The sequence below is a fragment of the Protopterus annectens genome, chromosome 12.part0 (assembly GCF_019279795.1).
Source record: "Protopterus annectens isolate FY-2018-M chromosome 12.part0, PAN1.0, whole genome shotgun sequence".
NCBI lineage: Eukaryota > Metazoa > Chordata > Ceratodontiformes > Protopteridae > Protopterus > Protopterus annectens.
The window spans coordinates 205,523,704-205,537,052 of NC_056746.1; the positions used below are offsets into that span (position 1 = coordinate 205,523,704).

General features: G+C 38.3%; 1 protein-coding gene across 2 annotated transcripts in view; it reads right to left on the reverse strand.

Annotated features, from left to right (window-relative positions):
* The window catches only part of LOC122816450 (netrin-3-like), a 668,831-nt gene that overhangs the window by 13,676 nt on the left and 641,806 nt on the right, over positions 1–13,349 (reverse strand). For both annotated transcript variants that reach the window (XM_044089255.1, XM_044089257.1), the window contains exon 6: positions 819–893. In XM_044089255.1, coding sequence (XP_043945190.1) covers positions 819–893 — 75 coding nt within the window. The remainder of the gene's footprint in view (positions 1–818; positions 894–13,349) is intronic.

Here is a 13,349-nt window from a genome sequence, read left to right on the forward strand (position 1 = left end):
CTGTTCATAGTGTGTTTGTGTGCATAAATATATATAGATGGATGGACAGTCAGACACACACAGATATATGTTAGTAGCCAGATATATGACATAGTATGGTGTGTGTTAACTAGCTGGCAGGCACTACCATTATGAGTTCAGTTTGATAACATGTAACTCATGGCAGCAGTGTGACAAAAATATACATTGCTTTCTGCTAGATATAATTCAATACTCTGTTAATATAGTGGAAAAGGTTTTAAAATAAATGTTAGTTATGACTAATACAGTGCAAAAGGCTGGGAAATCAAACCTACATAAGTCTACTTTGCAGTTTCCTAAAGACACCAGAGGTATTTCAGCACCATGGTCAGCGCATGTTAGCCCTCTGACCCAGCAAGAGCAAAGTAAACAAGAAACACAAGGCAACCACTGTATTCCACAATTTCCTTCTGAAGAGCACAACCAAAACCACAGCATACACATCTGGACAGGACTATGGAAATGAGAAATCTCAAAGCACAAGAGTCAAAATATTGGTTTACTAAAACCAATAAACTGAAATGAACAGTACATTGTCGGAAAACAGACTTGTTCAAAATAGATTGTTTCCAATAACTCCTTATTCAAGATCAGTGGTGCTGGTAAACTCTTAACCCCCTTATCCCCCCCAAAAAAATAATATACTCCATGTAACTTGCAAGGTGCTGGGTATCAATAAACATACACATTATATGTCTGCTGCTCTTAACAGAATTTGTGGTGAGGATGGAGAAACTGCCAAATAGGAAAGAAAAAAATCCATGAAATAAAACACAGTTAAGGAGGTAATGACTCACCATAGTCCTTTTTGCAATATTTCTTCATGTTGACCTTGTAATTACCCTTTGCTGGCTTGCAGTATGATTCACACTCTAAACAGGAAAAGAGGAAGAGGTGTTATGCAACATGAAGACCACCACTGAAGAGGATGTAGACATCAAAGGAAAAACTTTGGCAAACAGAGTGGAAGACATAATTTTGAAATATTCTTTTCACATATTCTATAGTGAGTTGACCTGGCATGGCTACTCAGAGCAGTGAAATCATAAAAAAGCCTATACATAAATATTTCTACAGTTAAATAAAGTGCATTTTCATTTCTGCACTTGCCTGCTAAACAGGCATTTCTTTTAGCATTAGATATTAGAATTCACAGAATGTGCAGTGGTTAGAATGAGAGGCGGTCAAGCTGCTTCCTGATGACATGGGTTTGAATCCTTCAGTGTTCATTTCCATAATGCAGACCTCATAACTACACACCTAGCTAAAGCACACTACCTGTACCACCCCTAATAATGACCAGGCATGCCTATTTCCTTCAGGTAAAAAAAAGTGTCAAGTGCATATGTGACAGTCTAACAGCTAAAATGAAGATAGAATATATATGAAATCCTGCTGAAATAAACATATAGTAGCCCTGGAGGCATTCTCTCAGGAAGGAATTTAAGCAGTTTTTCAGTCACTTTTTATTGTCTTGTGTTTTTATAGGGCAAAGGGCATTTGCTTTCATTTGATAGGTAAGGTGGTAAATCTGGATTTGAATTGCAACTCCGTATGTGTGCCTTAACAGCAACAATTTAACTGCTGCCTAGGTTTACAGCTACCACTTCTAATAAGTACTAGCAATAGTGCAGGTGTATGTGGGCCACAAGAGTGTACAGAAGTGGAATTTACAAACATGGGTGTTCTTTCTGGTGCCCATTATGTGCCACAGTGCAAGTAAGGGTCCACACAACAGTAGCAGAGCTAAATCAGCACTCTTCTGATTATTCACCGATGCAAAAAGGGAACTGCACTCAAGTGTGGGAGGTATATCAGATGGCAATGGATGTACAGTAGGGCAGCACTGTGTGTCCTAATAATAAATGGTCAAGAGTATGTTTTTTGATGAGGAGAAATGATGTAGAATGGTACAAACCTCAGTAGGCTGATGTATGCAGCACACATACAGAGTACAGACAATCAGGAGTCATAATGGAGTTATATAAGGATGCACAGGGCAGTAGACTGTGTTCTACATTAGAGTAGGCTGTACCACCTACATGTGCAGGGTACAATTCATATTCAGAAGATTGCAGGGTGATTCAGCAACAGTACATAACAGACACTACCCCCTACATATACAGGGTCCAGCTGGTACATAAAAGATGGTACAGTGATTATGTAAGGGTACTACTAGTCTGCACCTCCATACATATATGCAGCATAGGATTTACACAAGGATTAACACCACTGCATAGATGTGTCTCTTCTTTAGCATGGAATCATATAGTTTTCTCAAGTCCGGTTTTGTAGTACCACCAAAAGAAAATGGAGTCTGAAGAACAGTTTTCTGTGAAGTTTGCCAGACTTGCAATTATTAGTACTGATTTTCAGGAGATGGATTTCAACAATAGTGTTATATTAAGGGTGTGTGTGTGTGTGTGTTGTATATGTTCATAATACTATCTCAGTAACACTGAGGGGATCACAAGTTGTATTCCCATAAGAGTTCAGTTATCTGTAACCAAAATGTAACTCAGTCTTAGCAGAAAGTTTGGTACACACATCTGTCTGTTTTCATAGGTAGGTACTAGGCTATCGACCCAAGGGCCTATGTAAGCTTAGCCAACAAGGTTCCCTGGCTTACGCCACCCAAGAAAATGATTTTCCTGTGCCACTGTCAAGCAGAGACACAGAAGTGATCCCCGGGGTGTATTTCCTATTTCCCATCCACTCATCAAGATTTTTCTTGGAAGAGTGCTAATTAAGAACTTTGTTTGACATAGATGGGTAGCCTGTTCCAGAGTATGGGAAGTCTCTGGGACAGGAATCTATCCCTCCAGCATGTCCTGTTTATTGTGGTGACAAGGTTTAGGTCCTTAGAGCGTGTAAGCTCGGAGGGATTGGGATTTCTTTAGGTGTAGCATGTCCAACAGCTCAGGGTTTGACATAGCTTTATATGTTAGGCAGAGATCACCTCGGAGTAGGTGATATGCTACTTAGTAAAGCTGGAGTTTTTTGATGCAGTCAGTGTAGGGCATTTGTATGAGGCCAGTAATCCTCTTTGTGAGGTACTTCTGTGGCCTTTCCAGCTGCTGAAGATGTCTTGTGAGGTACATTCCAAAAGGGGCGTTGTACTCTATAATGGGTCTAATGATTGTCGAGTAGAAGGGAACAATGACCTCTTTTTTCCTGGATGAGAACCCTTTTATAATGAGGTGTGCCATGTAGAAGGACTTCCTGACTGCTGTGGTGATGTGACTATCAAAGGAGAGACTACTGTCCACCTGGGTCCCAAGGTCTCTTATCACACATTCGGTGTTATGTAGATTGCTGCCTATGTGGTAGTTTATGGGTATAAAGTTTTTACCAAAGGGGATGACACTGCACTTTTTGGCATTGAGCTTGAGGCCATGGCTCTGACACCAGGCATCTGTCTCAGCGAGGCCCTTCTGTAGGATGTCCACATCATTTGGGGACTTGACTATGGCTCCTAGTTTGCAGTCATCTGCGAACTTCATTAGCCAGAGGCCTTCTGTGTTTGGTATCTACTTCTCTGAAGTACAGGCTAACAGGAGAGGTCCTAGGACGGAACCCTGTGGTACTCCACTTGTCACTGTTTTGAGGTCAGATTTGGAGTCTCCAACATTTACAGTGTGGGTTCTGTCAGTGAGCCAGTTGGCAATCCATCTTGTGACGTAGGGATTTATACCTAGTTTAGTGAGTTTAACTATAATTCCAGAATGGGGGATGATGTTGAAAGCCTTGGCGAGGTCAAGATAGACTATGTGAACCACCTTACCCTCATCTATGGCTTTGGTGACTGCCTCAAAGAAGTAGATCAGGTTCAGGAGGTATAATCTGTCTTTCACAAACCCAAACTGGGTGGGATCCAGAGTTTGGAGGTTACCAATGTCTTTGTTTATGAGTGCTATGATGATACGTTCCATGGCCTTGCAGGCTGGGCTCGTCAGGCTAATAGGTCGATAGTTCCCGGGATCTGTCATGGCTCCCCCTTTGTGGAGTGGGATAACTGTTGATGTGTACCATTCAGTGGGCACAAAGCCTGATGCAAGGCTATTATTGAACAAGGTGCTTAAGTGAGAAGCCAGTTTGTTCTGAAGTTCGTGTAAAACACAGCCTGGGATGTTGTCCGGTCCCATGGATGTTGTGTTTTTGGCTTTAGAGAGTGCAGCTTTTACCTGCATAGCTGTGATTACAGGGACTCTGCATTCTTCCTGTATAGATATGGGCCCATTAGGGGGTGGGGGGTAAAGTTAGCATTGAACCTATCTGCCAGGATGTTGGCAATATCAGTTGGTTCTGTAATTTTCGTGCCTTTGTGCTGTAACTCAGAGCAGATCTGGGTGTTGCCATCGAGATTCTTGACATAGCTATAGAATGCTTTGTGGTTGTCCTTAGAATTAGTGGCAATTTTGTTTTTGTAGCTAGCTTTGGAGGATCTTATAAGGGATCTCAGCTTCTTACTGAGGCTGACCAGGGAGCTCCTCCACTCATGGGATTTTACTCTCTTTTGCAACAGTTTCTTCCTTCTGTTGTACAGTTTGTTTATGGCAGGGGACCACCAGATTGGCTTCCTTTTTTTGGAGCATAGCATCTTGGTTCTCTTTGGGATAGCACAATCCATGCAATCGTGTAAGTGCTTATAGAGTGCATTTGTGTAGGATTCAGTAGTTGCAACTGTATTGTCCATCTGCATGGGTGTCATAAAGTTCACCACTTCTGTCTTAAGAAGCATGAAGTTGGCTTTGGAGAAATTTTTTACCGTGGTTTCCTTAATGGGGGGTGGGGGCGGGATGTGGATATCAAGGGTGATTAGCGTATGGCCAGATCGGACCAACGAGGAGTTGACTTCAGGTGTGGAACACCGGTCACTCATGTTGGTAATGACTAGATCTAGGATATTGTTGCCCCTGGTGAGGGTGTGGATAAGTTGATCCAGAGCATCGGAGTTTATGAATTCCAGAAAGCGTTGAGCGAAGGAGTTGTTACACAAGTAGTTTCCCCAGTCAATGGTGGGGTAGTTGAAGTCACCCATTATTAGGGTGTTTGGTTGAACCCCAATATTATTCATGCTGTATAACACATTTCTGTATACAATGCACACCAAGCAGCATATAGATACCCCTGAACTTGAACATGGCCTCTTTATTGTATTTTTTCATGTCCTAGTCCTGTCCAATACAGACCATACATAACCCTTGAGATGTACCCTCTAAATGTCCCTGTGTATGCTGGGTATAAAGTTGATCTGAAAACAAATGCAAGTCCATCCAGCTATTATGGTATGCTACATGGCCACAAGTCCAGCCAATCTTTATGCTTTTATATATGAATTCTGACTTATGATTACTTTGTTATGGCTAGTTCAAAGGTTTAATTATATGCCTGTTTTCCCTATAAATGTTCTTTTATGATTTTGTAGGATTGCCAAGTAAGCAAAATAAACAAAAATGCAAATTAAAGTAAATTGCTAGGTAAAATGGCTATCAGAGGCCAGGCAGGATCAATGAGCCTACATGCATCAGGAAATTTCATGAAAACAGGTCATATTGAATCAACCCACATATCAGACTGCAGGTCAGCACGTAAATTATTTCTACATGCAACCTTGTTTGATCAATATTTAACTGAGAACACCAGTGACAATGTGTACTGTCCAAAACTATAATGAAAAACTCAGTCTCTAGAATCTAAATTGCCACCAGTTTGCTACAGTCACCTGATGCTGCATAAATCCTGTCTATGGTTGCTGCTGCTAAGATTGTATTCAATGACTCAACAGTGCAGTGATATAAAGGACTGACTCTGACCCAGATGTCGCACAATCAGTTAATAACTCTGGCACTGGAGGAGCAGGCTGGTGAGTGAGGGAGTGGGTAATACTAGCTCATTCATCCCACAGAGAAGGACATGGCACCCACCAATCAGTGCATTCACAGGCTGTAACCAGGATTAGGAACATGTAGAGAAGCTCACGTTTGCCAGTGAACTGGCACTGTGGAACCAGACACATAAGTCTGCATCAGGAGGTACTGATTAACGATGTAGAAGCAAAACTTCTCTTAGATGATGACATCAACCACTGAATGACTCAACGTGGATATGGGGCACAGATGATCAGCTGATACAAGGGAGACAAAATGATATTAAAAAAATGCTACTTCAGACTAGGAACTGGCAGCACCATCTCTACTCTTTCCACCACTTGGGCTTCTTAACAGGAAATGTGTCATTTCCCAGCTCCCCCCTGCCATCCTATGAGAAGTATTGTGCCAGCATCTGACCCAGTTTATTACCAAACTTTAGTACTGACAACAAATGTCATACCACTGTTACATTCCTTTACCATGTCTTTGTTCAGTCAATCCACTCGCCATTCACTGCCATGGTATTTGCTCTATCGTAACTGCATTTCCTCAGCCCCCATCTCTCTTCCCCAATCTCTGATGTTCCACTTCTGCAATGTATTACATCCTACACATCAGACACTGCATTAGTCTTCACAAAAACAGACTTTATACCTATATTAAGAGAACAAACACCCTTGCATTGTACATCTCATTTAACATTCTGACACCAGCATAAACAGCCAGCCATCAAAATGAAAAAGTGCCCTTAAAACCTCCTAAATAAAAAAAATACCTTTAAAAATTGTCAAAGTCCTCATTTCCAGTAACATAGGATGTAAACCTAGTCTCTCTGTCTGTTACTTTCACATCAGTACATTGCACAACTCTCATACAAAAGGACTTAAGTCATTTCAAAGTCAAAATAATGAACTTGAGCTATTAGAATCTTGTATCAATACAAGCCACATAAACCTAATGTAACAAAAACCTGACTTGAATTAGACAATATGCTTCCATATTTTATTGTAGAATATATTCAGAAATGAGTATCACATTTCAGCTACCAATGTTGATGCTTTAATATTAGCTGATACAATAGAAGCAGACTCTGGCCCATGAAGCATTGATACTGACCCTAACCGGGCTGTTTCAAAACTAAATGTCTAACATCCCCTGCTACCCAACTATTTAACCTTTAATTTGTTGCTAAATGATCTCCAAAAATTGAACTCCAAACTGTATACTATTAAGTCACTTTAATGTTAAATTTCAGCATGTCTTAAATAAAAGCTTACTCAATTTTTATCTTTTTCAACCTAAAGCAAATAGCACAGAAACCTAAAATGCCCAGCCCACCACCACAGCTAACTCCCTTTTAAACATTAGCCTTGCCAACACTCCCCATGAATGTAGTGCTTTAAAGCATCCCACCAAATTCAGTAAATCAACATTGTTCATTTAATTCTACCTAGTCATTTAAAACTGCCAAGAAACATCCCATTATATTATCCTGCTACTCATTACATGCAAATCAAGAACCTTCTCATCCAACCATCGTACTCTCACAGACTCTACTTCTCTTTCCTTTAAAATGGACTCCAATGAAGCCCTAAACTATGTTTTGGGTGTACACTATTAATTCAAAACAAAATCTATCCTCTCTGTAAATGCCATTTTTGTAGTAACCTCTCTACCTTAGTTAAATTCAGAAATAAAACAAAAAAAAATGCAGGGAAGAAACAAATACTAACATCTCAAGAAGACTGCAAACAAAATATCCACAATCTTTTCTATGCACTCAGTCCCAAAACCTGATGTGCCAATTCTCAATACCCTAAAAACAAAACAAAGTAATGTAATAAGCCATCTAAATAGTTCTGTAATTGGCTGAGACAAATTACTTACATCAAAAACTCAAAATCAGCCTCTCTTCCTGCTTTCATTCTCATACCCTTGAAGATTTAAAGTGCTTATTTAAATTCCATTCAGTTAAATCACTCCCTCAAAATAGTATCAGGTCTCCCGATCTGAATACTTCCATCTCTGAATTTAACCCACCAATAAATTTCTTCCATGTTAACTGACTTTTCCCAAACTCTGTCTACAAACACCTTAATACAAACTTCATATATTGCCTAAATTTAAAAATAAAAAAAAGCTTCTTCATGGCTAAAACGCATTCCTTCATTTATAACCTCACTATACAAAGCAGCAGTAACATTCATGGCTCTTTCCAACTTCCATTCTTTCTCCACTAACCACAATTCTCAACAATCAAATCCATCCTTCAAATCCTGACAATTCAGCAAAATCTTCACTAACACTCAACTGGGCTTCCTTCCAAGACTACCTCTATAGTACCTATCCCTTCACTATATTTTAGCAACTTTGAGAATAGTGAAATAACATGTGCATTTTTTTTAGATTTATGAACAGCCTTTGATCTTATTAAACATGACATCCGAATTATTAAGTTAGAGAACACAGGCTTTGAAGGCTTCTTCTTGTAAATTTTTAAAAATACCCATAGCTCTCAACTGTCAAGATTTTCGCAGTATGTCCAGATTTTTGCCTCATATTTTTGGTCTATTTCTCATAAAATTAGTGTTTTTCTGGCAAATCACTGGGATGGTCTCAGGATTTAAGTCACTGAGGAATGAACTTACATTTGAATTTCAGAATTCAATTCCTTCAGAAAATGTATGTTAACATAAACCGTGCTACTCTAGCAACTTTCTAAGTTTATAAGAGCAATACTTAAAATCTGTACCTATGTGTGGCCTTTGTCCCCCCATTTTGTCAGGTTTTGTCCAGATTTCTTGCACTAAGAGGTTGAGAGGTATGAGGGGGTGCTGAAAAGTTCTAAGCCTGGCCTAGAAGGGAATTGACATGGAGCTAATAAACTTACAAGTTATTCAACATGTTCACCCTAAAGTTCAACACACTTGGTACATCATGTCTGAAGTTTCTGTATCCCTGCCAAAAAAAGTCTGAAGTCTGATCACTAAAATACTGCTCCCCTGCTGCAATCACATTTGAATCACTCAAAAGCTGCTGCCCTTTCAAACTCTTTTTAAGGTTTGGAAATAGGAAATCGTCAGATGGAGCAAGATCTGGTGAGTAGGGTGATGGTTTATACACTCAAACCCCAGTTTTGTAAAAACATCCATAATTTTGCCAGCCTTGTGAACAGGTGCATTGTCTTGCAAAAAGAAGAACTCCTTTTTGCAGCTTCCCTCTCCTTTTTTCTTTCAACGCTTCCTTTAATCAGCACAGCAAATTGCAGTAGTATTCTGCATTGTTTGGCCCCTTGGAAGATAGTGAGTCATTACACCACCTTCCTGATACTAAAACACTGTAGTCATGACCTTTCGTGCTGACTTTTAGGTCTTGAACTTCTTTGGCCTTGGTGAACCGGAGTGCTGCCATTGCATGGACTGTTATTTTGTCTCAAGATCATAGTGGGGCACTCAAGTTTCCTCAACAGTAACTAGTCATTCCAAAAAGTTGGCACCAGCTTGACAAAAATGCCAGAAAATCAACTTGGAAATGCCAACTCAATGTCCTTTCTCGTCAGCATTCAAACATTTGGGCACCCACTTGGCTGACAGCTTCTGCATACCTATCTGCTCATGCATTATAAACACAATACATTCCCTGGATATCTGTAATGTCTTGAGTAATTGTTTTTTTGTTTTAGCCGATATTCTCTGAGCTGCCAAAATCAGGTCATGGACAGGGTCAACAATTTTAAGAGCTGACACTATTTGAGGCTTCTTAGACCATGCTGCATCTTTGGTCTTGAAATCTCCATGCTGAAAGTTTGCACACCACTTCTTCACAGCTGAGTAAGAAGGGCACTTGTCACTCAATGTTTGCATCATACATTCATGGATTTCATTTGGAGTTTTCTTCCGCAGGAATAGGGATTTCATGACAGCTCAGAGTTCCACACTTGAAAATTCCACACTTTTTTTCCTGACATGGTTCAATCAATGATCTGAAATAATGTCAAAACATAACATTATGATTCTGCAAATTAGAACTTTACAAGATGAAATATCTCTCTCTTCAGCTACAGAGGCAAAATAACACTCAGAATTTAAAAAGTTGGTCAGGCTTAGAACATTTCGGCATTCCCTCGTATGCATAGTAGTACTGAAATTATGGGCAAAAAAATAGTGATTTGTAAGAAAAGTGAATGCTCAAACACACTGTTTTTTTTAATTCATTATTTACAGAGTGATAGCCCCCTGCAACCCCATAACCCCACTATTTACATAAAGAAAGAAATATCAAAATAACTGTACCGCAGAGAAATGGGAATACTGTAAGACAGCCATCTTGTACTCAACATATCATCTTTCACATTCTAACATTCTGTTTTACTGTTCTGGAGGTTAAAGTTATGAGTTTTCCACATTTAAACAGCTCATAGCTTTAACAGCATAAATATTTTATTTATTGTTTATTTTCAATTTGTTAACCAGGTAGGCTGACTGATCAATAGACTTTTTCAGTCCACTGGTCAAAATAACTGTTGTAAAACATAGCACACTAATTATTATATGCAGAAAGTTATTTAAATAATAGCAAAAGCTGAGATATAAAATAAAGTTATACCTATGGTCTTTCATATTTACATATTTGCACTATTAAGTTTAACACATTTAACAGGTGTTATTTTTGTTTCAATGTATCACTTTTCTTTAAAAGTGTAGACAAATGATTTCAAACAGCTTGTCTAAGTTTGGAAGAGGATCTTTCTCCAACTGCATTTCTGAATCAGGGTCCAGTGAGGGTTGTCTTCCATATCTTCTCTAAGGACTAATTTTACTATTTGAGAATTAGTTTAATTTTTAATAGAGGGTATTTCCCTAATTTGATTATTTTATCAACTTGTAAAGTAAGAGAAATTTAGCAATTACAAACAGAAAATTACAACATCTAAGTGTAACTGACAGTGGTGGGGGGTCTAGTCATTGGCTAGCGGGAGAAATTTACAAATTTTGTTTAGTACTATCTTCATTCTACGTATATTTGTATTAGAGTGGAAATATATATTGTTTATCTATTTCCTTTATACCATCAGTTTTAGGGGTTAGTACATTTCTATTTTTTGTATGTGAGGCAGATAATGAATGTAGATGGGCAATTTGTATAAGTGCTTTATACATGAACGTGCTCTTTTGATGACCTGTTCACTTTTAGCAAAATTCAATGAGGGGTATAAGATCATACCCATATATCATTGTTCAGATACAACTGGTAAGATATTGCATTTGTTATCATTACCAATGATGGAAGTATAAGCAGCTTCTGAGTAGATCGAAAGATCATAATGTTTGACACCAATGTATTGATCGGCAGTCTTTTGTTACCCATACAGCTGTACAGTGTTGTTAAGACTAGATCAAAGCCTACCTTGGTAATAAAGCTAATAAACAACCCCTGCTTTAAAACATCCATAATTCCCACTTGAGTCCTTCAAGGACCAATATTAAGACATGCACACTTTTCAGTCCTTATTTTTGTTGTAGCAGGGAATCTTCCTTATCAGTTACCCCCCAAATATTTTCAGCCATGAGAATAATAACAAATCGGGAAGGTGATCAGAGTATAGGAAATTTTAGTTGCTCTGTACAATCAGAAAGTTTTTGATGGGAATTTACTACCCAACATGATCCATTCAGTGATATAAGTAAAGGAAATATGTATTATGTATAAAAATCAAATAATATTGGTTGAATATTAATTGGGCAAGAGAAAATTTTAACAAAGAAGGATTACTAGAAGATTATCCATATGATTATTATCCTTAAAAATAGACAATATTGATAAGAAGGTAAACTATATTTAACAGAATGCCAAAAAATAATTTAAACTTCTACAAACTATGGTGACCTACCAACAAAATGGTCATAGAGACAATGTAGGAAACAAGTTTACATGGTGTAAGACTGGACGAGCAAGAAAAAACACAGTTTTTTTTTTTTTTTTTTTGCTAAAATAAAACAACCGGCTACTAGATAAGGTACATTATCAAGAAAGCTAGGAGAGACTAAAGCATTGAAAAATATACAGTGCAACTAAAAAAAAAAATGAAAGGACAATATATAGACAATTTCATCCCTGGCAACACAGGAGGCCATGGATAGTGGGTCGACTGACAAAGGGGCATAGTTCATGTCTGCAAAGCTGGTTATCAGGGTTTAATCTGTAACCCCGGCTCTAGAGGGCAAGTTTAGTTGAACATCTACAGTCATTTCTCCATTTCCAGAACAAACCAAATTTTTTTGTCATTGGAGACTCAGTAGTGAGACACATGGATGTCCCACTCACCAGGTTGGACAAGGAGAAAGTCACAGTCAACTGCCTGTCTGGTGCCAGGATTCATCAGATCATGCATGTCCTCAGGTCTCTCAACAAGTACCAGTATGACTCCAATAAAAAATAGTTTGCAAGTAAAACTGATAAAAAACATAAAATGCACGATCTGAGAACTTATAAATATGCACAATCAGAGAACTTATAAATATACATATATATGTGTATTACAGTACAACCATCTTGACAGGAAAAATAAAAAAGAATATACTGAGAATCAACCCTGATATATATGAAAAAGTAGGTATAGGACCACAGTTTATTAACAAAACAGATGCTAATTTCAAAAGGTTATTGGAGACTAAGACAGACTTGGTGGAAGATTCTGGTAATGATAGTAGACCCTGTGGAGCGTGTAGTCAATGTGGATACATCAATAAACAAAGTAATATTACTCTGGAGAATAGACTGGGGAGTAAGGAGGTATTTAGGAAGGGTAACTGTGCAACCAGTAAGGTTGTCTATTTGGCCCTATGTGTGAGATGTGGACGTTTTTATGTGGGAAAAACAGAGTGTCCACTTAAAATTAGGATCTATGAACATTTATATGACATGAAAAATAAAAAACAGAATAGTGCTTTATACAAACATTCTCAGCTTTGTAGGAGTTTTGCTAAGTTCCTTTTTGTATATTGGGGGGGGTTAAGCTTAACCCTGGGGTGGGGTGACTAGAAAAATATACTTAGAAAGAGACATGAGTGGCAATTTAGGTTAGCTGCAATGCTCCCCCCGGGATTAAATGATACCATCTCCTTTACACCTATGCTTTATGAGCGAGCTAACAAATTAGAGGTAATGTGGGAATATAAGCATCTGTACGAAAAAGGTCCTGTGAAGAAAGTATTGTAAAATTCTCTTAAGTTTCTATTGGTTTTTACATATTTAAATACGACATACATATAATACCTTTTTTAACATCTATTTTAGTGTATATGAACTGTTTTAGTAACTCCTTTATATATTTGGTGAGGGTTTCAAGTATGTGGAACTGCTAGTGAGGTATTTTTTTGTTTAAGTTGCAATGTAGCAGACGTTTCTATTGACATTTTTTATTCACTGTTATTAATTGCCTGATTTGTGATTGGT